General features: G+C 42.2%; 1 protein-coding gene and 1 pseudogene across 1 annotated transcript; one reads left to right on the forward strand and one right to left on the reverse strand.

Annotated features, from left to right (window-relative positions):
- Positions 1–698: 698 nt before the first annotated feature.
- Positions 699–999, reverse strand: LOC118839237 (annotated as a pseudogene).
- Positions 1,000–3,675: 2,676 nt separating this feature from the next.
- Positions 3,676–22,779, forward strand: RHBDL2 (rhomboid like 2). Its single transcript, XM_036746694.1, has 7 exons — positions 3,676–3,930; positions 5,155–5,303; positions 8,976–9,088; positions 11,343–11,443; positions 12,194–12,254; positions 21,328–21,389; positions 22,600–22,779. Exons 1-7 carry the CDS (start codon positions 3,676–3,678, stop codon positions 22,777–22,779), a joined length of 921 nt encoding a protein of 306 aa, XP_036602589.1.
- The last annotated feature ends 2,838 nt before the right edge of the window (positions 22,780–25,617 follow it).

The raw sequence follows: 25,617 nt of genomic DNA on the forward strand, positions 1-25,617 counted from the left end.
ACCTCCTTGGCATGCTACCCACCTCCCGGCAGAGAGCTGATGGACTGATGGAGCAGAATGACACACGGCCAGTGGGAGGATTTGTTTGGTTTGATTATGCATATTTGTTATAAGGGTTTTCCTTCCCTTCTCTTCCAAAAGATGGGGAAACTTGATTAATTAGTTGAAAAAATTAATTAAAAATTGTTCACCTTTCCTTTCCTATATCTTGGTATTTTCCTCATTTCCATGTTGCATGTTTGACTAATGTAGCAAAAGGGGAGGGAAGAGAGATGTAAAGATAGAGGATGAAGCAGGAAATTACTAGATCCCATTCCCACCATTCCTTCTTTTCCATGTCTCTACCCTTAATATTTTTTCATTCATTCATTCATTCAACAACTATTTTTTTTTGTTTTGTTTTTTGTTTTAGAACACCTTCGCTTTATTGTTACTAGCAGAGACGGCCCAGGGGCTAGGAAGGGGAAGGTAGAGCCACCCCCACACAGCAGGGGAGAAACAAAGGGATAACTGAAGCCCTTCTTCCCACACCCGCCCATCCACTCCCCAGGGGAGCCAGCGACACCCTCAGCCCCTAACGGGAAAGAAATGGAGGGACCCAAGAAGGAAGGGGAAGGTTAAGAGGAGGGAATTTAAATAAGAGACATGGGGTGAGAGGTTGGGGGACCCCCAGATCCTCGGGAGCGGAATGGAGTATCCTAACGGACCAGGTATTCTTTGCGCTTGTTGAGCCGGACTTGGCAGAACGAGAAGCCTCCGAGGAGGAGATACAGGCCAGCAGCAATGAAGCCGTTGTAGCTCACTTGTTCATACAGTTCATAGATTTTCCGAGTACCAGTCTCGGTAAAATCGCTCTCAGTAAAAGGTACATCCTCGATTAGCACAGCAGAACGGACATTGAAGAAAATTCCAAGAAGGACCAACATGATCACCCCCCCAAGCGCTGAGGATGATGCCGCAAGCGGCCAGCTTGGGCCCGCAACACAAGAGGGAAGCCATGGCGATCCCAGGCCGGGAGGGACAGTCCGTGCAGGAGCTGGAGCGGAGAGCGGGTCCCAAGAAACCAAATCTTGGCTTGAGGTACCTTAGCGAAGCTGGAACGGACGTGGGAGCTCCCGAGGAGGGAGGGCGGAGCGCCTCAACAACTATTTATTAAACACATATTCTGTACCAGAAGTTGTGCTAGGGCCAGAGGTGGGAACCTGCGGCCTCGAAGCCATGCGTGGCCCTCTAAGTCCTTGGGTTTGGCCTTTTGACCGAGTCCAAGTTTTGCAGAACAAATCCTTTTAAGGAGATTTGTTCTGTGAGGTTTGGATTTGGTCAAAGAGCCACACTTGAGGACCTAGAAGGCCACAGGTTCCCCACTCCTGTTAATAACTATGGGGATACAAAGACCAAACTAAAAAAGACCCTGCCCTCAAGGAGTTTACATACTATTGGGAGGAAATAACATGTGCACAGAGAAGAACATACAAGTTATATACCAAAGAGAAGTACATACAATACATATACCAACTAAATATAAATTTTGTTTGAGGACAGGGCACTAGCAACTTCAGGGTTAAGGATAAGCCTCATGTGTGGGGCTTAAAGGAATTTTTTCTTGTTTCTCTCTGGTGCCTCCTGTGGGCCATGTTCAAACTTGCTCTTTCCTGCATTTTCAAGCTTCTTCTTCAGGGAAGAGGTCAGTGGAGTCCCAGAGAAGTCTTCTCCTACCTTCAGAGTCTAGTCCAGGGGTGGGGAACCCCGGGCCTCAAGGCCACATGTGGCCCTAGAGGTCCTCAAGTGGGGCCCTTTGACTGAATCCAAATGTCATAGAACAAATTCCCTTAAAAAAAGGATTTGTTCTGTAAAAGTTGGACTCAGTCAAAAGGCTGCACCCAAGGACCTAGAAGGCCACATCTGGCCTCAAGGCTGCAGGTTTCCCACCCCTGGCTAGTTGCAGTGTTCCTGGGCTGAATTTTAAGGATTCTAGAATCTCTTCCTTTTTGTCAATTTATCAGAAGCAACAAGAATTCAAGACCCAAGAAACCATTACTATAATAGCTAAAAAAAAAAAAAAAAAAAAAAGGGAGGTGGCTATTTTCTGGACCTGGTATCCTTTGAGATGTTAGGCAGATACAGAAAGTCTCCACTTTCACAGGATATTCTGGGAAGTGACTGGTGGGTCAGAGGGAGAGCTTGCATATGCCTCCCTGGCTTCTTCTAGGACCCCAGAGCCCACCCTGATCTCTTAGTAGAGGTCTGTCTAGCTGTCCCTCCCTCCCCCGCCATCCCAGCTAGAGCCCAGTCTGGGGCCTCTCCTCCCTGTCATCATCTTAATTCTTTCCACTCTTCCAAAAATTTAAAAGCACTATATGAATGTGATATTGTGTAGAAAGAGGGTTAGATTGATTCTGCTCGGGCATCACAGGGCAGAACTTGGGGAAATTACAGGGAGGCAGATTTTGGTTTAATCCAAGGAAAAACTACTTAACAGTGAGAGATGTTTCAAAGTATCATGTGTTGCCCGAGGAAGGTAGCGAATTCCCCTGGTCAGTCAGTCAGTTAGCTAGTTAGCAAAGCAGCTAAGTGGCACTGGACTAACATCAGGAAGTTCTGAGTTCAAGTGTACCCTCAGACCTTTACTAACTGTGTGACCTTGGGAAAGTCACTTAACCTCTGTTCTCTGTAAAATGGACATAATTATAGCACTTGTCTCCCAGGGTTGTTGTGAGGATCAGATGAGATATTTGTAAAGTGATATTTGTAGTGCCTGGCCCTATACAGAGAGCTCCTAGTGTGTGTTCTTTAAATGTTTATTCCCTTCTCCCGCCCATCCCCCCCAGACTGGAAGGTTGATAACCCAGCTCTGGATGTATCAGATCCCTACCTTTCTCTGGCCTTCAGTTTATCTGTAAAATGAAGGGCTGGGATTCAGTGACCCACGAGATCCCCCCTAGCTCTGAAAACTAGGAGCCTAGGGTGGGTTTTACACTATTTTAGTTATTTGATGGTATTTTCAGATGATCATCCTAATCTTTTCTGATGTTTTAGAAAATATTCTTGTGGGTCTGCTATATTATTTTGACCTACAGAGCCTTTTCATCAACAAAGTTTTTTATTTTTAGAACATACTGTCTTTGCTTGTGGATTAGAGCCACAAGACCTCAAGAGTTCAGAGACATAGTGGCTACATTGAGTCTTTTCCTGCCTATCCATTAATACCCTCCACCCCCACATTGCTATATAGGGAGTAGGAAAAATAAGGGTTGACAGGTAGGATGAGGCCAGATTGTAGAGATCCTTGAATGCCACAGACTGAAGAGGATCCTTACTTGCCTATAATGTTTTGGGTGATGGCAGTGAGGGAGCCTGATGGTTCCTACTGGGAGGAGCCCTCTCTTTGGAGATGCCCCTGGCGTTTTGTCACAATTACACACATGGTGATGAGGCTGTAGAGATTATGATAGTGCCAGGCACATGGAAATCAGTTAGTTGAATCACCAAGCTGCCAGCCCTCAACCCAGAGGCAAAGGGGCAGGGAAGCCAAACCCTAGGCAATGAATTAGGGCAAAACCCCTGGGATTCTGCCAATGAGGGTGCTGGCCCCTGCTCCAAGTCTATAGTTATGGTTATGTGTTTTTGTCCTGATATGTACCGACGATCTGGCAGGTGGTGGGAGGACTCAGGAGAATGATCCCTGAAAATGCAGTCGAGATGGGGAGGAGGCAGCTGAATGTGGAGGAATACAAGAAAAGGAAAGAGAAGAAAGAAATATGGAATAAGCCAAGGAAGAAAAAAAGGGGACATATGCTTAATATGTGGTGTCAAAAGGTCCATAAACCCATCTCACAGTGGATCCTTCCTGCAGATGCTCGAGGAATCTACCAGCAGAGAGCCAGATGTCTCCCTCCCCCTGTGTTCATTGCCATCATCAGCATCCTCCAGGTGCTTATGGGGAGGGAAGAGGGGAAGAAGAGGATGAGAGGGAGTCCTTAGATAAGTATCCCTAGGCGACAGAAACAAACTCTGCAGCCTACATCTACAAAGGATAGAGGATGGAATGAACCTGGAGCAGAGAAAAAACAAGTGACAGAATCTTTACCAAATAATGGCCAGATACTCTCTCCAGCTCACTCCTCAGACTTTTCCATGTTCTTCTTTCTTCCTGTCCTCCTAGTCCTGGCTTAATGCCTCCTCCCACATCACTTTTACTCCCATCTCTTTATCTCAACAGCTCTTTGTTGAGGGTAGTCTCAGAATGCTGCCTACTTTAAAATAAAAGGTTAATTAATGCCTTTTATTTTTACATCATAGTCATTTCTGGAATCCCCCCACCCAGGACCCTAACACTGACCCCTACAACAAACAAATAAGTAAAAACCACCTATAAAGTGACTTTATTCTGACAGTATACCTCTCAGCTGAAAGAAGGAGGAAGCTATGTTTCAAAATCTGTTCTGTAATGACCAAGATTGGTCATTACAATTACTTAAGATTTCCTGCCCACACATTTGCTAAGAGATTAAATGACATTTCTCAAAGGATTTAACCACAGATAGTGGGGTGATGCCATTCAAAGTGACTTGTTGCTTAGGCAAAATGATTATGGAGGTTGCTTTTGCCATATGGTTTCAAGGATGTAGTGAAGTCTTCCCTAGAACGCTCCTCACCCTGAATCTGTTCAGTGATACTCACATTGAATAGAATGAATGAGAAAGCAGTTAAGTGCTTACTAAACATGCCAAAATGAGGTGAATATAATGTCTTAAGGTGACACTAAAGTTTAAATGACTGATAATGGGGTTTTTCTCCCCAAGAACAGATTCTGATAGGGACAGAGGAGAATGTCTGGAGTGGATGAAAAGCAGGGTAGGAATAGATAAAAGAGGAGTACAAAACAGAGTAGGTTGGATAATTGCACAATTTTGTGTAGGGCTGGCCCTGGTTCCACTGACCACTAACATCTGGACGAAATAGGATGCACAGTGCTGGGGAAGGACATGATATGGTCACACCATTCATGTCTCATTATTCCCGACCATCTATTGCCAGGTCCTTTGTTTAGCAGCCATCCCATTTTAAATAAAGGCGCTGTATCTATGGGTTTAGCTGGGCCACTATTCGAACTTGGATGAAGTATCATTAACATTATTTGTCACTGTTTTCCAGCTTGTTATTTTTGTTTACTATGCCTTCTGGAAGCCCCAAGAACAGTGGGACAGTCCAGACATAGGCATCTGGGAGAGTCCATTCATCTATCGTCCGGACAAGAGGAAACAGGCTTGGAGGTTCATCTCTTACATGATGGTGCATGCTGGGTGAGAAATAAGAGATGGGAACTGATGCTGACTATTATAAAGAATGTTTTACACATTTGTATATATGATGTTATGTTATATATAGGTACATATATGTAAGTGCATATATATGTATGTGTGTGTGTGTGTGTGTGTAACACACATTCACAGGGAAAGATTGTACTGCACAGAAGTCTCACAACCGCTGCTTAACTACATAGATGATTTGGGATCAAGTTATTTCTCTCTCTGTGCCTCGGTTTACTCATCTATAAAATGAAGAGAGTTAGACTGGATGGTCTTTAAAGCTCTTTATCCAGCTCTATATCCTAAGTCCTATAAACTTCAAAACCAAGTCTTGTTTTTCTCAGTCTATTTCTTTTTGCACTTTCCTTTTGAACTAAATCGTGTTACTCACCCTGCTCTTCTCACTATTTAGTGAGCTCCAACAAACACGTTTACCTCATCTTCAGGAACACAGATGTCGCTGATCTTGCTTGGGAGGCTACCGGTTCCATTTTACCTAGCTTTTCTTCAGTGCAGACTGCTTTTTTGTAATCTTGTTTGTATATCCTAGCAATTACAATATGCCAATGAGAGCCGGTGCTGGAGACTGTTACAGGCTTCAGGTGATAAGACACTTTGGGCCAATGGCTAGTAGTATCCATAACCAGACATAGGGTCTCAGGTTCCTGGCTCTTTTCCCAGCAACTCGAGGTCATGGTTATTAAGGCCCAACATCCTTTGGACCGAGCTATGTGGACTCTACAACTAGATTTGCTGAGCACCTACAATAATAGGTTTTGGGGACTGTGGAAAATGCAAAAGATAGGTAAAATAAGGGTTCTTTTTCTCAAGGACCATAGATTGAGGTGGGGAGACCAGATTCACATACTGTTAGGTAACCTGAGGCAGCATGTGAACCCTGGCTCTGACACTAATGTAACTTTGGGCAGGTCACCTTTTGGGTGACCTCTCAATTTCCTTATCTATGAACTAAAAGGGTAGGATTAGATAATCTCTGAGGTCCCTATTGGCCCTGTGATTACATAATTTTATGATGAAGTATCAAAATTCCGTGGTACAGACAATGTTACAGGTGATAGATAAGGGAGAAAGCAGTTTGGGAAGATTTCACAGAGGAGGGGGGCACTTAATAATAATTATATTTAGTATTTGAGGTCCTGGGTCCTGTGGTCCAGCCTGTTCTCTAACCTTACTGTACCTTATCCCCAATAGCCCTTGGGGAGTAGGATTTACTTTTTCATTTATTTATTCATTCAAAAAAACACTGGGCATATATGTGAACATGGCTAGGGCAAGGTTCCCCAACTCCACCCCTGGCCCCTATGATAGCAGTTCTGATGGTTTCATTTTTGGAGGCGGAAGAGGGCCATTGGAAAGTCTGTTGAGCTCTGTCTTAGGTCTGTGTCTCAGCCACTGCTCAGTCCCACAAGGACCCTGAGTGAAAAGCAAGCACTCCAGGGGTAAAGCGGAATCAGGTCAAACCAGCCTTTCTGTGACAGTAGTTCGAGTAAGAATCCAGTTAGCTACCAGAACAGCCCAGAGATCTGCCCATGCCCACCTGGCTTACGGCCTTGGCCCTGTGTTGGTACATGCATGAGATCGGACAGGAACTTTCCAGAAGACCCTGTTCCTGTTGAGTGGTGGGAATTTAGGGTGAATGTGCATTCCCCCCACTAGTTTCTTGTAATGTCATTGATTTTAAAAATAAACAAAACTGTGATCTCAAAAAAAACCAAACCAAAATCAACCCAAACCAAACCACCAAACAGAATGAGAGGGTGTGTGTGTGTGTGTGTGTGTGTGTGTGTGTGTGTGTGTGTGTGTGATGGTTTAGGTAGGGGGAGAAACAAAAATAAAGACTACACAGTTTCTGCCTTCATGGAGTTTATAATCCAGTAGGAAGGGATATATAACACACATAAAGATAAGTATAATACAAAATATACTCTGATAAGTTCATAAGATAGTTATAAACAAGATGCTACCACAAAAAAGAAAGATCTCTTCTAGCTGGTGGAGTCAATCAAAACTTGAACCTCATGTTTCTTAGCTCAAACACTTTGTACCTTTACAATTCATTCAAATACAGCAGGGATCCAGGACTTAATCTGAAGTCCAGGAACTTATTTTTTTTTAAAAAATATTGATAATTGTATCTCAAAAAAATTTGTTTCTTTTGCAATCCTATGGATTTTATTTTGTCTTTTTTGGGGAGTTGGGGAGGGGGAGGCAATCAGGGTTAAGTGACTGCCCAAGGCGATACAACTAGTAAGTGTCAAGTGTCTGAGGCCAGATTTGAGTTCGGGTCCTCCAGACTCCAAGGCAGGTGCTCTCCTTTAAGTCTTTAAAAACATGATTCTCAGAAGGGGTCCATGGACTTCACCGGATGGCCAAGGGGGTCCATGAAACAAAAAAGATTAAGAGCCTTTCAAATACGGGAGCAATCCCCTTTGAAGCCTGGATACATGAATGATTAAAAAAAAGTTCAAATATTCAGGTCATATTGCTCCAAGCTGAGCTGCCCACTATGGGAGAATAATAAAATGCCCATTTTGAAAGTTCTTTGGAGCTTACAAACTACTTTACTAATAACCACCCTGGGCATCTAATACAATCCCCATTTTATGGATGGGGAAACCAAGATGAGCTTAAGTGATTTACACAAGGTCATATGGCTATCAAGTGGCAGAGATGGGACTGACTGAGGCAGAGCGGTCTGGCTGAATCCTCTATTCCTCCCAATTCACCACACTGATGAATTTTCACAAAGTTTTATCCTTTGTCTTTAAAGAGAATGTTGACAGTGCTTCTGGTGGCTAAAAAGACAAGCCAATAACTACTAGTCCTTCCCCCACAAGACCCAGAGAAGCTGTAGGGCTGCAGATATTGGTGTACAAGGTTTGTTGGGTGAATTGACTTACAAAAGCCTTATGTCCTTCAAAGTCGTCAAGGAAGCCTACGGGTGAGATGGCAACTTTGTGGATGATTCAAAACTTTGTTCTTTGACTTCCCAGTGAGAGCGATCTAAAAGCAGAGTGGGTTACCTCAGGAGATGACAATAATAATTGACATTAATAGAAAGTTTTTAACTTTCACTAAATTCTTTGCCTACAAAATTGAAGCCTCACAACAAATATGTGGCGTAGATACTACAAATGTTATTATTCCCAGGTTACATATTGGGAAACTGAGTCTCAGAGAGGTCAAGTGATTTGTCCAATGAGAAAATTTATATAAAGTTCTTTGAAAACTTTAAAGCCCCATATGGATGGTGGTGGTGATGATGATGATGATGATGATGATGATGATGATGATTCTCCATCACTGGAGGGCTGCATGACCGGCACATATTGGGTATATTGTGGAAGGGGTGGCTGGTTAGTTACAGGTTGGACTAGAACATCGCTGAGGTCTGTTTTTGCTGCAGTTCTTTTTTCTACAGACCCCTAAACACAAAACAGAAATAAAAAACTCCAAACTACACTGTTATCAAATTCCAGCAATAACATTGATGGCGGCCTCTAGGTGCAGCATACCTGTAAAGCTGAGACAATATCCCAATGACTGTGTAATCCCTCAAAGAAAGCTGCTAAGTGATTTGCTGATGACATCACAGCCTTCCATATTCGCACACACTGATAATAAGATTCTTGTTTTCTCTTGCAGGTTTCAGCATATTTGTGGAAATGTACTTATGCAGCTTCTTTTGGGACTTCCCTTGGAAACGGTTCACAAAGGTCATCGAGTGGCGCTGGTCTACCTGTCAGGAGTGATCGCAGGTCAGTATTCTGGGGACAGACGCAAACCAATGTGGTATTGCTTGGTTGGTTGCTCGGTCCAGGGTGGACAGAGTTAAGTAAGCAACCTAGAGACAGCACGCTGGCCTAGGGATGGGCCGAATCCTTCCTTCATATCTGGCTTGTATAAGACTCCAAGTACAGCCTGTAATTGTGTTCTCAGAAAGTATCAAAGATATTGAAGAAGTCAGAGAGGAGTAATGGCTAAAAATAAAACTTTTTGAACTTAAATGGGGAAAAATACCCTTTCCATAAGCAAATACATTCTGACACAGTGATTCTCTTTGTTTATGTATAGCTATGCCCTTCTCCCCACCTCCCCCCCTCCCTTTTCAAAGAGCTCTTTTGGGAATGTAGCCTATATTTAGATCAATATGGCATTTATCAAGCAATGACTACGCATCTAACATAGTGCTGGGGACTCTAGGAAGTATAGAAATGACAAGACATGCATGGTCCTACTCTCAGAGTTCAGGAAATAAAATTAATATATCCAAAGCCATTAGAAAAGTCATGAAGGGCTTAATTGTGTGGTAGTGATGAATGACTCCCTTAGTAGCCAAGGGAAGAGATAGAATAGGAGAAGTCAAGATCCATGCACGGCCTCCGTGAGGGGAGAAGAGGGACCCATATGTGCACAGGTGTGAACATGGCACATTGAGAAGGTGGATGATGGGACGAGGCAGGAAAGCACTGGGGAGCAGCAGCGTGAGGGGGTATAAGAAGAGCATTGGAATCGAGAGAGCTGGGTTCTAATCTTCACTCTATAGGTAGGAGACACTGGGCAAATAGTTCAAGCTGCCAGTCTCAGTTGACTCATTTGTAAAATGCAGGTGATAACTGTTGTGAGGAAAACTTTTTATAAGTCTTAAAGCACTACATAAATGTAAATATTTAATTTAGTCTGGATTGTACAAGTGGGCTCCCCTTTTATAAGCAGGGCAGAGAAATTTGAATTTGATGCCTCAGGCCAAAGGGAGCCACTGAAGGGAGAGCAAGGAAGGACATGGGGAAAGGCAGAGATGAAGGAAGAGAGCTGAGTAATGTAGACAAAAGTACATCCAGAATATATCACGGTGGTTAGTCAGCTTGAAGAGCCCTGCCTTGGGATGCCCGGCCCTTCTCATATGTATTGCTTCTGTTTGATATCAGAGATTGGGAAAAATAGATCTGGAGGCCTTTGTTGGTGTGTCAAAATATCAGCAAGCAGCAAAAACATCTTGAACTTCTGTCTATCCTAGAGAAGTGTGGCTCTTGGTCTAGTTAAGTTATTAGCCATTCATTAATTAGGGTGCGTCCAGCATTGTGTTAGGTGCTAGAAGAGATACAAAGACTGGGTAAGACTGGGTCCCTTTCCTCAGGTGGTTCACAGTCAAGTATAGAAGGGATATAACACATATTTCTAGAAAAAACAATAATGAACATAGAAGATTTGAAATCAAGGGCTTGGGTTCAAATTCTGACTCTACTAGTTACTAGAAAATGCACAGATTTAGAGACATCTCCACTCCGAATGTTCATGTGGACTATTTGTGCCAGACCTGTGGTAGAGCCTTCTGAGCTTGTATTGGCTTCATCAGCCAGTCTTTGATCCCAACATAGAAATGTCATTTTGTTCCTTTTGACAACAAAGGACAACAACCACCTGTGTAGCCTTTGGCAAGTCACTTAATCTCTTTGGATTTGTTTGCTCATTTCTAAAATCAGGTTATCAGACTAGACCATCCCTGAGTCTATAATCACATGATATAGCCTGTCCAAGAAGAGAAAGATCGTTTTCAACTTGGGGCTATAGATGAGTGGGACCAAGGAGGGCTTCTTAGAGAACTGGGTCTTGGATGGGTGGGTGGAGATGGGAGGATGGGCATTGCGTGTGTAGGGAATGGTGTGAACCAAAGCGTGGAAGCGGGGAAAGTGTTCAACAGGTGGGGGAACCACAAGGAGTATACTGGAGATAGAGTGCAGGGCCAATGAGATGAAGCAGAAGGGAGGGGTAGGCTAGGGACAGAACTTGGCTTAACATTTGAACTTTCTAATAAAGAGCAGCCATTGAAGAGTTTTGGGTGAAAGTATGAGTGACAAGATCAGGGCTATGCGTTAAGAGAAGGATGAAGTCAGAGAGGAGGAAGACCGGAGGTGGGGAGACCTGTAGTCATAGCCATACAACGGTCCACCCTCCCTTTGGTGCTTTCACTTCAGATGCCTCTGATTCTCTGAATTTCTTTCATTTCTGTAGGATCTCTTGGGAGTTCCGTCTATGATCCCCTCCAAGCTCTAGTGGGTGCTTCAGGAGGAGTCTATGCCCTCACGGGAGGTTATTTTATGAACGTTTTAGTGGTAAGAACCCTTTCAGGAAATGGGGAATACCAATCGGCAGATTATTCTTTTTTTACTGGTATTGGTTCAGGGATGATAATTGTTACTAATATTTACTGAGCATCCATATTCAACTAGAGTATCATACAAGTGGCAGACACTGGTTTCTAAACAGGGCCAAATCTTGAACAGAAACAAACTAGTCATATTTTAAAAATACAACTGGAGGGGAAAATGGGGTTATTATCCAATCCCTTCCAAATATGGAAATCAATCAGAAAAGCAAAATTTAGGCTGCTTTTCTTGGAGCATCTGGGAATAGGGTTCTGGTTAACTTGAAAGGGAAGAAAGAAGTAATTTGGTTCAACACTAGAGGATGAAAACTTTATATTCTCTTTAATTTGCTTGCCTTAATGCTTTCTTTTGCAAAATGGCGAGTTAGCAGCAAGCGCTGCCCTCCTGCCTCCTTACTCCTTTGGGGAAATCGATCTGTCAGTCTTTTGAACCTCACGTTCCTCAATCTACAGTGTGAATGATAATGCACGTATATACATTGTGTTGGACTGAATGAAATAACGGGTGTGAATATGGAATGTGAATGAATGGGTGTAAATGACATAAGGACTTTGTGCCCTTGTGACACTAGAGAAATGTGAGCCATGTTAATATTAAACTCATGTTTTATGTTAATGATTATGAGGAGGCTAATGAATTGAGATGTTCTCTGATCATATGGAATATCTTACACTTTCGTTCTTTTCTCCTGGCAAGAATGTTAAAAACATGGTTCCTTTGTTTGGACTCTTCAGACTAATGCTCCTCTTGTTCATTGGTAAGTATTTGTTGCTATTTTAGCTTTAAAAGTTCCATGTAGTCAAACCTAAAAAACTGAATGTCAAATCAACTACAAAGGACCTATGAGGGAAGATGCTGTCCACTTCCAGAGAAAGAGCTGATAAATAGAAGTACACATAGAATGGGTTTACGTATGTATATTTTATAGGTGCGCATATATATATACATATACATACATATATACATATACATACATATATACATATATGTGTGTATGTGTGTGTGTGTGTGTGTGTGTGTGTGTGTGTGTGTGTCCAACAGTAGTGACCTTCTCTGGTGCAGAATGGGGAGGGAAGGAGAGAGGGAGACAGTTTCAGAGCTTAAAATGTAACAAAAAAATACAATTAAATTTTTTTAAAGTTAAAAAAAGAGACATGCAAAATAAAAGAAGAAAAAACCTGAATGTGTAATTTAGGTATGCTGACATGAGATGACCACAGGGTATTTTGGTTACCTACTCCAAATAGCAAAGCGTAAATTGTGGATGTGTTTAATTAGGAGAAAAACTTAACATGCTTCCCTGGTGTTATTTTAATATGAATAATAGCTATTTTTTAACCATTAACTTTTACTAGTAAAGGAAATAGTTTTTAAGAGGAAGTTTTTGATCCTTTGGAAAAAATAAAAACGTAAAAATACAATTTGTCATCTTCCTCGCTGTATCACATCATATGACCTATATCATCTCACCCTGAATCTTTGTTGTTGATAAATTGTTCCCGTCATGTCTGACTTTTCATGACCCCATTTGGAGTTTTCTTGGCAATGAGACTGGAGTAGTTTGCCATTTCCTTCTCCAGCTCATTTTACAGATGAGGAAACTGAGGCAAAGAGAGGTTAAGTGATTTGGCCAAGGTTACACAGCTAGTGAGTGCCTGAGGTTGGATTTGAACTCCAGTCCTCCTAACTCTGAGACTTTTGCTTTATTTACTAGGACACCTAGCTGCCCACTCTGGATCTTACCTTGGAGTAAAAGACCCTCCCTCACTTAGGTATTTAGGTGGTACAACAGATAGATTGCTCACCCAGGAATCAGGATGACCTGAGTTCAAATATGGCCTTAGACATGGAATAGCTGTGTGACCCTGGCCAGGTCACTTAACCTCTCTTTGCCTCAGTTTCCTCATCTGTAAAATGGGTTCTGTGAGGGTACAATGAAATATTTGCAAAGTGTTCAGCACAGTGCCTGGCACATAGTAGGGGCTACATAAATGGTAACCATTACCTCCACCCCCACCATTGTCATTCAATAGAAAATTCCCACTTTACTTCGCCTAACCTGAGCTTTTTTTTTTTTTTTTTTAATGAATTGTGGATTCAGGTAGCCAGAAAAATTTCTTCTAAAGCCCTTCTTAAGAGGCTGGCCTGTTACATAGATCATTCTCAGCAAACCTAGATCTAGTTTTGCATGTGAGATTTAAACCGACTTTATCACAGAAGTCCAAAACAATTTCTACTCCCTCAGTAAGCAGTCTGATTAAATTTTCAGACCCTGAATTAAAGTTTTTTTTTTTAATGTTACTTTTTTTTTTTTCTTGGAGGGGGGTAGACAGGGCAATTGGGGTTAAGTGACTTGCCCAAGGTCACACAGCTAGGAAGTGTGTCAAGTGTCTGAGGCTGGATTTGAATTCAGGTCCTTCCGTCTCCAGGGCCGGTGTTCTACTCACTGCACCACCTAGCTGCCCCCTGAATAAAGGTTTAGAGAGGGGGGGCTCCCCATTTCCCCGTGCCTGACCTCCCTTCTGCTGCTACTCTCATTCTCCTCTGCTGACATTCCCCGTCATTCTTAGCACGAAGTCCTAGGTTCAGCCACTCCCTGCTTTATTTTCTGTATCTCGCATCTCTCACATTGGGTTAGTGGCTTTAAGTATCAAGTATTAAGACTTGATGAAGTCTCCTGAATATTGTTTGTCTTTTGCTCTCCCAATAACGGTTATGAAATATCTGTTTACATGCCAACCGCTTGCTGATCCTGGGGAAGGTACAACATTTAGACAAGAACCAATCTTTGCCCTGGAAAAGCTTCCAGTCTAGTCAGGGCTGAGACACAAATACCGGAGTGGATAGAGGGCTAGAGTCCAAGCCAGGGAGACCTCGATTCACATTCAGCCATATTCATGGGTTAGCTGTGTGACCCCAGCAAGGCACTTCGCCTCCATCTACCTTGGCTTCTTCACTTGTATAGTGGTGATAATAACCATAGTGGCACTTGCCTCAAAGGGTTGTTTTGTTCCTCAAAAGAGACAATGGAAGCAGAATCCTTTGCGAATGTGAAAGTGTTATATAAATGCCAGTTACTGTTACTGTAACTGTACAAGAGCGAGACAGACTCAGCACCACGGCTGAAGGGGGAAGGTCATTACTGATGGGAAAAATCACCAGGGAAGCCTTCCTCAAGAAGCTATAATTTGATTTGGAATTTGAAGGACAGGAAGGAATTTAACAGAATGAAGCACCAGGCCACTTTAGGCATGATTAGGTATGATTAAAAGCTTGGAGACATACAAGCCCAGTTTATGCTCAAAGGGCAGAAAAGAGACCAGTTTATTGGTTCAGAGGATTTTAGAGGTGGAAGAGACTTTGGAAATCACTTAGTCCAACACCCTCATTTTCCAAAAGATAAAGAAACAAGCCCGGAGAGGTCACATGCCACAGGTGGCCAGTGAATATCAGAGCTGGGATTTGGATCCGCACTGTCTGTTTCAAGTCCAATGTTCTTTCCAGTTGGCCCAAGCACAGAGTGAGTGGAAAAGAGACTGTGTTAAGTGCCTAAAAATTGAATAGCATGATCATAAACCAGACTGCCTAATGGCAGTTCCCGTATTGGACCATCTCATTCTTTATCATCAGAAAACAATTGGAACTGCAAAAAAGAGGTTCCAGTAACAGACCAGCTGAAGGTGAGCTGAGAATAGACCCCTGAGTCATGCCTCCCCATGGTTTTTGTTCCTTGAACCTCTTTCAACAACAACAAACTATCTTGTGAACGCCCTGGGTAATTTGATATGCCACTCATAACATTCTTTACAATTATTTACTGTTTAAGGTGCTGTTAAGGAATTCAGAGTAAACCAGTTGGGCCATTGCTATGAACCATGAATCACTGCCCTAGGAGGATAGCATTTGGATTGGTGAAGGGTGGTGATGTTGTTGAACGGTGGTATAGGAATTCTAGGTCAAAGGATCTGTCACAGGTTAAGTAAGAGGTAAACTCTCTCAAAGGTTGATCCCAACTCAAAATGAGAGATTATGCTGTAGGGGAAAGTGTTCTGTGCTTGGAGTCAGGAGACCTGGTTTTGAATACTGCCCCTGATATTTATAACACCCTGGGCACTGGGCCTCAGTTTCTTCATTTGTAAAAGGTGAATAATGATACTTATGCTACGTACCTGCACAGGGTTCTTGTGGGGAAAATGTCCTGTAAGTCTTGAATCACCACAGAAATGTGGATTACTATTATGACACACCTCAAAAGTCAGAAGAGGGCAGAAAGAGAAGTACATCTCAAACAAATATATTTGGATTCTTGTTAGGGAGCTCCATCAGAACGCATCACTTCAATATACATCTTTGAATGGCATATGGGCAGATTTCATTTATCCATAGTTTCCTTCTCCCAATAATGGCTCAGCACTAATAACAGAATGACCATATTTGAATAAGAAGTCAGGAAAAAATAGTCTTGTCCCAAGATGTTTTTCAACTTTTCTTTAACTACAGAGGGTAATAGTTGTTGCTTCGCAACATTGTTCCATGGCTTGGATGATGACTGACCTGTCAATAGCCTTTTGCATCGTAGCCTGAACCTTTTGTATGGATGCAACTGTGCCCAATTAGGTGGGCATGTGGCCCTATTTAGATCAGGGCAGGGCAAGAAAGGGAGCTCTGGCTTTGGGGTCAGAGCACCTGGGTCTAAACTCCATCTCTGTTCCTTCTACCTGTGTGACAGATCTAAGGAAAAGTCACCCGCACTCCTCTGAACATCCTTATTTCTAAAATGAGGGAGGAGTGACTGATCTTGCCAGTAAGATCCTTTCCAGCTTCCACCCCTACTATCCTAGACCTTTGTATAGAGCAATTTTAGATATGAAAACACCCTCTCCACTTTTAAACTTCTCACTAAAGCACTAAAGTATAGGTAAAAGAGATTTCATTTCATACAACAGATAGACACTTGGAAAAAACAATCCACAAATTTTTATAGGGTGAATCACATTTTTAAAGATATATTTGTTATTGTAGACATAGCCCCCAACAAAAAGAATCAAATAAACAAATTAAAGGACAAAATCCCACCCATAATTCCTTAACCTTTAAAAGCAGAATCAAAAGAACTAAATAATTGAATAAGATAAGATGCCTTCCTCCCCTTCCTGCCCAAGTTCATTAGCTTTGGTCCTACTTTCCTTCTTTCTCAAACCACATTTTAATTAGTAGGAGGAGAATTAAATTCTTTTTATAACAATCACCCAACATTTGTACATTCATAGAATTTTGCAGAAATTTCAGAGTATTTCAGTCCAGACTTTAGAGATAACCCAAACTCTTGTTGTATGATGGAGAAAACAGAGAACCTTAGTTGGGAAGTGACTTGTCCAAGCAGGTTAGGGGTTAGGCTGGGAGTAGAACTCAGGTCTCTTGACACTCGGCTTGAACTGCACTCAGCCCACTCTCTTAAATTTTTTTTCCCCTAAAAGTTAGAATTCTTAGTTTTTTATGTACACAGTAGATACTCAGTCTTTTTTTTTTTAATGGTGACAAATAGGACTGGAGATTAAATTTCTCCTTTTGGTTTTCTGAAACAATATGAAGCTCTTATGGATTGTCTGTTATGAGTGATAGAAAAAAGGCCTTACCCAACACGAATCAAATCTCAGATCTGCTACTTTCATAACCTGCGTAACCTTGAGAAAATCCCCCAAGTCTCTGAGTGTTAGATTCTTCCTTTGTAAAAGGAGGAGACCAGACAAAATGATGTCTTAAGCCCCTTCCATGATGAACCTATGGGTCTATGACATAGGTCCCTGTCCTCTAGGAGCTTACAGCCTAGTTGGGGTGTTGTGAATAATACGCATGAAACGAAGAGCAAGATGAAAAGACAGTTATGTGCTGTGGAAGTTCTGAGAATAAGAGGTCAGTGGGGGTGTAATATCAATTGAGTTGGGACTTTCTTACTGTTTTAAAATGATTAAGCGTCTTTGAGTCTTACTAGGTGCTAAGCCCCAGGCCCAAACCCCAATTAGGTGCTTAACCTATGTGGGTGTGAATTGGTAACCAAGGTGGGACCCCAGGTGGGGCTAACTAAGGGAGGGCCTAGTTTACAAATGAGTTTGAGTGATAGGTTTGGGACATCAGAGGCTCTTAGACCACGTGGGTTTAAGTTGCCTCTTTGTGAGGTCGTGTGGGTGAGTCCCATGTGTGACTCACCCCTGACCCTGAAAAAGATATAAAACTGGGGGTTGGCTTTCTCTTCTTTGGAGCTCTTACCCACAGCAGTGGTGGTGCGTGTGACTCTGGGCCAGCCCTCCTTATGAGCTCCCAGGCTGAACCTAGGTGTTGGTAACTATGAATCTGTATTTGGTCTGTCTGTCGATGTTTGTAATTTGTTTAGGGCTCTCACTCGTGTTGGTGTGCTGATGCGGAGACTTCCCGGCAGCTGTAGCTAAGGGCCCTCCAGCTTGAAACCCAGGTGCTGGGGCTTTGTTAAACTCTGGTAACTATGTATTGGGATTTGAATCAGACAAGGTCTGTCTGTCGATGTTTGTACTTTGTTTGTATTTTGCTCTGAAGTTCAGGGTGCTGGTTTTTCCCCCTGAACTAAGTGAATGGTATTTGTATGCTGAATTAAAGTAAGCTTGTCAACCCCTTAACGTTGCTTTCCTTACTAAAGCAGATCAAAAGAACCTGTGCTTTTGCAGCATGCTGGTAGCGTTTTTGTTGTTGGGCTTATGTTGGTCTTTCACCCCCACAACAGCTGCTAGCCAGATTGTTGAAACAGGGGGCTGAAGTCATCAGGAAGGTCTTCATGGAGGAGGTGGATTTAGAGTAGAACCTTGAATGACAGGCTGCGGAGAGAAGTGCTGGAAAGTCAAACCCAATCATTCTCTGGATTTCACTTTTCTCATTTGTCAAATGAGAGGTACCAGATGCGATCTCTAAAGTCCCTTCTACTCAAAAAAAGTCCTCTTGGGGCAGCTAGGTGGTACAGTGAGTGGAGCACTGGCCCTGGAGTCAGGAGGACCTGAGTTCAAATGCGGCCTCAGACACTTGACACCCTTGCTAGCTGTGTGACCTTGGGCAAGTCACTTAACCCCAATTGCCTGGCCCCCCACCAAAAAAAGTCCTCTGATTCTATGGTAGAGAGGGTCAGACTATAGAGGGCAAGGGAGTCCTGATGTGATGGGGTTCGTATCATTTCCCTGTGAATGCCATATTCCATGTTGAGCAAAAAATGATTTTGTTAATTGGTGTCAAGGGTTTAATTACTTCCAATGTTGAGAATTTCTGTGGGAATGAGGACAACTGCTTCAGAAGAGAGAAAGATTTAGACTGGTGATGAAATTAAGAACCACATATTCCTTCGAATGAAAATTAACATTTTAAAAACACTGATTTTTCCTTGGGAGATAAAATTCTTCATCTGCTTAAACTGCAGACTTATGATTCTTTGTGCAAAAAAGAAATCAAAAAGGGAGAATTTTGGCAGGAAACAAGGAAGAGAAGCACCTGGGAGTCAGCCCTTGCTCTTCTCTGGTCTGGCTGCAGTAGGTACTGAGTTAGGGAGAGGATAGTAGTGCAGGCTGGGAGTCAGGAAAACCTGAGTTCAAATCTGGTCTCAGATACTTACTGTAGGACTTTGGGCAAGTCACTTAACCTATTTACCTCAGTTTCCTCATTTGTAAAGTGGGGATAATAATAGCTTCTACCTCCCAGGGTTGTTGTAAGGATCAAATGAGATCATATTTGTAAAGCACTTAAGCACAGTGCCTAGCATGATATAGGCACTATGTAAACATTAGCTATTATAATTATTACTAGGCAGTTAGGTGGCATGATGGACAGAACACTGGTCCTGGAGTCATGTTCAAATCCAGACTCAGACATTTACTAGCCAGGTGGCCCTGGGCAAGTCACTGAGATTTGCGTCAGTTTCCTCATTTGTAAAATGAGCTGGAGAAGGCAATGGCAAACCACTCCAGTATCTCTGCCTCAAATGAGAGTCACAGAGACTCAGACATGACTGAAATGACTCACCAACAACAGTTATTATCATTATTAATAAGTGGCAGAGACTGGCAACTCCCAGACTTAGCAAGAAGCTTTCCAATCATCTGAGTTAGGAAGATTCAGAAGTCAAAGAACTGAAAACTCCACAGAAAAATGTGATTTTATCTTTTTGTTGATAGATCTACAAATGACTTTTGGCAAAAACATGTCACTTTAGGGTAATATATAGGACTATTTTCCTTTGAGAACAACAACCACAAAAAAACCACTCCAAAATCCTCCATGGCAGGGGACTGGGGTAGGCACTGCTTTTATTCATCTCTATGATCCTCCAGGTTAGAAAGCATCTGTGTCACTTAAAACATTAGTAAAAAGCAGTGAATTAAGAAAACAAAATTTTTCAAGAGGGTCTACCTAATCTTGTCCATTCCTCGCCACACTTATGTTGAGCATTTCTGAACATGCTAGATCCCTTAGAGATGGGAAAGGAAGCGCTAACACTTTAGAAACTCAGGACATTATAATAAACTGTGAATAATTAATTAAATAAGAAATACAGAAAATACTTGAATTCACTTTCCTCGGAAGTATACACTTTAATGGTTCTTGGTTAAAGTGACTGTATATCTTAATTCTCAAGTATGATGGTGGCTAGACTCTGCCTGTACCCTCCTCCTTTGTCTCTTTCATCTCCCTGTCCCCTTCCCCCTAATATAGCATAACTGTTGAATATATTTTAAAAGTAATCAATGGGCTATAAAGTGACTTTTCCTTAAGATTACTAGAAGACAAGAGAAATAACAGATTTTTCAGTTTGGGGAAAGATGAATCTTTATGAAGGCAAGTCTTTTAAAACAAGAGCCTTAAATTTTTCATGACAATTTTTTTTTTTTAACAATTGGGAACTCAGATTCAAATCACGCTGTCCTATACATCTGGAAGGAAAATAAATTACAAGCAAAGATTTAGGCAGAAGGGCTAGAATCCCCAGGTCTCTTCAGAGGCTAGAGCAAGGCAGGAGCAATCTCTGAGGAGCAGAAAAAGGCAGCTGAGGATACTTAAGCATACGTGAGTCAAATTAAGTTCCTAAAAAATTAGGATATTCAAAGTTGCAAAGACAGTTCCGGTGAGGGATTCTGTCCTGTGGCAAACTAATCAGGGTGTTTTCTTTTAAACAATTTGACACAGGAAGGAAGTTACCAGAGCACTTAACTACTTCCCTAGGTCAGCACCTTATATATGCTTTGTCCCTATTTGATCAGAAAGGGTACTTTGAATTCTAAGTGTCAATTGAAAGACCAGACAGGAGGATGCTTCGAATGACCACATGGCTTTATTAGATTCTAGAGACAATATCTATGATTCCATATTTGAGTTGATTGTAATGATAAGAATTAGAGTCCTAGCAGGGCCATGATCTTTGTTTCCATTGCATGACTGTAGCATTGATAAAATACCTAAAGTTGGGCATCGGTTACATATCAGCTGGGTCGATGAAACATTCCTTGGGTTTTCCCTGTACCTTTTTACCGTTTGGGACACCATGAATTCTTAAAATAGAGATTGGGCACATGAGGTCTGATGTGAAATGTTAATGCTGCATTTTTTTTAGTCATTCTCAAGTGCCAGGGCCAGAGTCCACCTTGGTCCTGGCCCCTGAAATATATGATTTGCCTGTTGGTCCCGACTCCTTCAGATTCTGTGGCTGTGTTCCTTTTGTAGGGACAGAGTGGCACTCTAGAGAGGACAAGGGGTGTTCTGGGTAACATTTGGGAAATGTCACATGGGCTATCAGGGCTTCACCAGCCTGTTTTTCCTTCTAGTTGTATTTGACATGGGATTTGCCCTCTACAGAAAATTCATTGCTCCTGCAAGTGGGCCCCCGGTGAGTTCTATTTATAGTTGTTGATAAGTATTCTAGTCTGGACCTCTACTTTTGTGCCTTACCCTCCCCCCAACAAATTAAAAGATTTGAAAATGGATATGAAGGGAGGGATGTTGCCAGATGGAGCTACAGGAAACTTATGGTCTGCTGCTCAGTCTCCAAACACTGCCTCAGCAAGTGATAATGTCAACCCTTTATCCTTCAAAGTCCCAAGGGCTAGGCTCACTGCCGCCCCCCACCAAGCCACAAAATGACCAGTGGCACCACAGACACAAATGACAGGGTAGCAACACCCTAGAAACAATTACTCAAGATTGCTAAGGTACCTTCCTCCTCTCCCAATCAGGTGTAACTCAGTGACCATTTAGGTGATGAGGATGTACGGCCTGACAAGAATGGGGTCCCCAGTTGGTGATGGCATCATTCTTGCTCCTTCTAGCTCTGGTAGAACTGAGGCTCTTTTGCACAGCCTTTTGCACAGTGTCTCTCCTTGCAGTTGTGGGGGTTATTACAGATACAGAGAAGGGAAGCTCTTCCATGTTCTGCATTCTTCAGGATTCTATTCTGAAAATATGCTCTAGTGGAGAGAAAAGAGTCCCTGCGTTTGAATCTTAGATTTGTTATTTATTACTGGTCTCCTAGGGCAAGTCCTCCTCTCCGGACTATTTTCCCTTTCTGTAAAATGAGGGAGTTGGACTAGAGGACCTCTAGGGTTCCTTCCATCTTCAAATCTATGTTTCTATGATGATAATCTTGGCCCTGTTATATTTAGGCTACCAAAATTGAATAAACGATCTCCAATCCACAGGAAAATGGTCTTTAACAGATAGACTGCATTACAGATGGTTTTTACAATATGTTTCTCCTGTATGGACGTGTGGTTATATCCCTATGACTGAGAAAGATGGCATCTCATTAATGCAGGGTTGGGTGGTGTTTCTGCAGACTCCACTCACATAAATTCTTAGGTCCTGATCTCCTGGGTGAACTTAATAAAAGTGAGGCTAATGATTGGGAAGTCAGAGAAAGTGGCTGGTCTTCTGCAGGACCCTGGACAGTCTTTGGTCTGGGAGCATGTCCATGTCCAACCAGCTAGCTGGGTTTCTCTCAGATGCTTGTCTATACTGGGCTCCCTATGCTTAAGGATAATAAATAACACCTAATGTGAGTTTCTTCACTTATTTCTACTTTTTTTCTTTTTCCTCCCAAGGTGTCCATTATAGTTCACATTGCTGGTGGCTTGGCTGGGATGACTGTAGGTTACACTGTATTTAGTTGCTTTGAAAAGGAACTGCTGAAAGACCGGATGTTCTGGGTTGCAATCACTGCTTATTTTGTTTGTGTTTTATTTGCTGTGTTTTTTAACATCTTCTTATCACCAGCAGACTGAACTATCCCTAAGATAATCCAATAAAAAAAGAAAACCCACTGGTGAGAACACAGGCATCTTTGAAAGGCAAACGGGAATTCCATTAACTGTTTATTTTGTCTCCTTCACTCTGTTCCTCATGAGAACCTGTTTGGAAGGCATAGAGGCTCCCTAGCAAGGGAAGGGAGGTCTTGGATACTGTAACAACAATGGGGCTAGCAGCTGCTATGAGAGTGTGAGACCAACAAGACCAGCCACAAGAACTGCCAGCACAGCACAAGTTTTTTGATCTGCTTTTCTAAGGAAAGCAACTTTAAGGGGTTTATAATCTCACTTTAATCAAACATATACATACATATACATATATATACACACATACATATGTATATATATGTATGTGTGTGTATATATATATATATATCATTCACTTAGTTCATGGGGAAAAGCCAGCACCCTGAACTTCAGAGCAAATACAAACAGAAATTGCAAACATACATTATATAAACAGAGCAAATAAACATAAATCAATCTATCCGTAGTAATAGATAGTTACCAGGGAAGCACTGGAAACATCTGGGTTTTCAAGTGGGGGTGGAGGGTGGGGGCTCTTAACAAGGCTGCCCAGAGTCTCTTCAAATCACATGATACTCTTCCAATGAGTGAGAGCCCCAAAGGCAAAATGCCAGCCTCTGAGTTTACATATCCTGTTCAGGGTCAAAGGACATCACAACATGCGACTCAAACCACGCGACCTAAACGCTTCTGCCATCACAAACATGCAACTCAAATCCATGTAAACTAGGCTTTCCCTTGAGGTAAGCAGGTCATCAAAGCCTCCTGATTTAATCAAAGAAACAAAGGCCAGACTCATCAAGGGCACTTGATTAAATAAGTGCTCCAAACCAGGTACAAATGAAGAAACTGAGGCCCAGAGTGGAAAAGTGACTTGCCCAGGGTGTTATAAATATCAGGGGCAGTATTCAAAACCTGGTCTCCTGACTTCAAGCACAGTACACTTTCCCCTACAGCATAATATCTCATTTTATCCCTATTGGGTGGCAGTACAGTTTTCTTGATGTAAAGGAGGACTCTTGCCATTCATAGCGGATACATTCTAGAGATCCCTGCAAATAGGAGACTACAGATACTATACTTTGGAGAGAATAAAACCTTTTGGTCCTCTTTTGGCTCCTTGCCTATTGGCTGTATTATCCTTCACCTTTCATTTCCCACCTGGTTGCTTTCTTGGACTTCATCATCTCCAGAAACTCATCATTCAGCAAGATGAAATCAACTTGGAAACTCTCACTTTCTCAGGTCATTCCCCATCCTGGCCCCTGAGCTGGGCACACTTCACCCCTTTCAGGTTCTTTTTCTGTGTGGTCTCCCCCATTAGATTATGAGCTCCTTGAGGGCAGGAACTTTATTATGCTTAGCATTGTATCCCCAGCACTCAGCACAGTGGCTGGCACATAGCAGGCACTTAATGTTTGTTGACTCTGATTCTGACTTACTCTTTTAGCATCATGGTGGAAGGGGTCAACACTGAAGTACTGAAATATATTGAAACTAAAGAGATCATTCCAATTCAGTGTTCAAGTATTAACAGTCTTCAAGAGGGGAGCAAGAAGAAGTTGGCATGTCAAGTTGACAGTATTTGTAGGTTGCTCCTCAGTAATGAGAGAATTGTGGGAACTGAGTGAGCCACGCTGACTCCATCTTGTGACTCAGTTCTAGAGCTAGCTCAGTTCCCATTCTATTCACTTATGGGTCTAGTCCAATTTCTGTCTTGTGAGAAAACTTTATTAAGTTATAGGAGTTGTGAGAAAACTGTATTGCATTGTTTGAACCTAGCCCGGCATGGCTGGGACGCTGGACCACACCTACCTGCTGCTTAGAGACCAAGGACCTGAACCCCAAAACCCAGTAAGATCCGAAGATGAAGAGCTTTCTCACAGTCGTACATCTCAATCAATTCACATGTCTTACTTAAAAATTGCCCTGTACTGGTCAATCAGTTATTGTAACCTTGTTTCTTTGTTGGAAAACAGACACTTTTCTGTTTTGATAAAGATTTCTCATACTGATATCTAAGTCTTCATCATAATGCTTTGTGATTTCAGTTCAAAGATCTGGCTATTGCTGGTTTGGGGATTCAGAGGAGCTACTGACTCTCTGGGAAGTATAAAGGAAACTGTATTACCATCATGTGCTGGACTATAGGCCACTCTCTTCTAAGCTTATATGGCTATTAGGCCCTCACAAGACCCATGTGTGGGACTGATAACTGGAAAAATGAGTTCCCTAGTCTTTGAGAATTCTCAAATTCAGGGCCAAGGATGCTAACTGAAATACAGTTGTTTAGGTCAAATAAATATAGGAAGCATAATCAGTTCTACCAATGGCAAAAATATCTTTTGTGTTTTGCTTTTTAAAAACGTATTTCCACATTAGTCATGTTGTGAAAGAAGAATCAGGGCAAAAGGGAAAAACCACAAGAAAGAAAAAAAAAAGAGAGAAAATAGTATGTTTCAATCTGCATCCAGACTCTGTATTTCTTTTTCTGGATGTGGATAGCATTTTCCATCACGAGTCTTATTGGAATTGCTCAGAGCTAAATCTATTAAAGTTGGTCATTGCACAATGTTGCTGTTACTGTATACAACGTTCTCCTGGTTCTGCTCACTTCACTCAGCATCAGTTCATGCAAGTCTTTCCAGGTTTTTCTGAAGTCCGGCTGCTCATCGCTTCTTATAGCACGATAGCATTCCATTACATTCATATACCACAACTTGTTCAGCCACTCCCCAATTGATGGGCATCCCCTCAATTTCTAATTCTTGGCCACCACAAAAAGAG

Source organism: Trichosurus vulpecula, chromosome 2, assembly GCF_011100635.1.
Source record: "Trichosurus vulpecula isolate mTriVul1 chromosome 2, mTriVul1.pri, whole genome shotgun sequence".
Lineage (NCBI taxonomy): Eukaryota > Metazoa > Chordata > Mammalia > Diprotodontia > Phalangeridae > Trichosurus > Trichosurus vulpecula.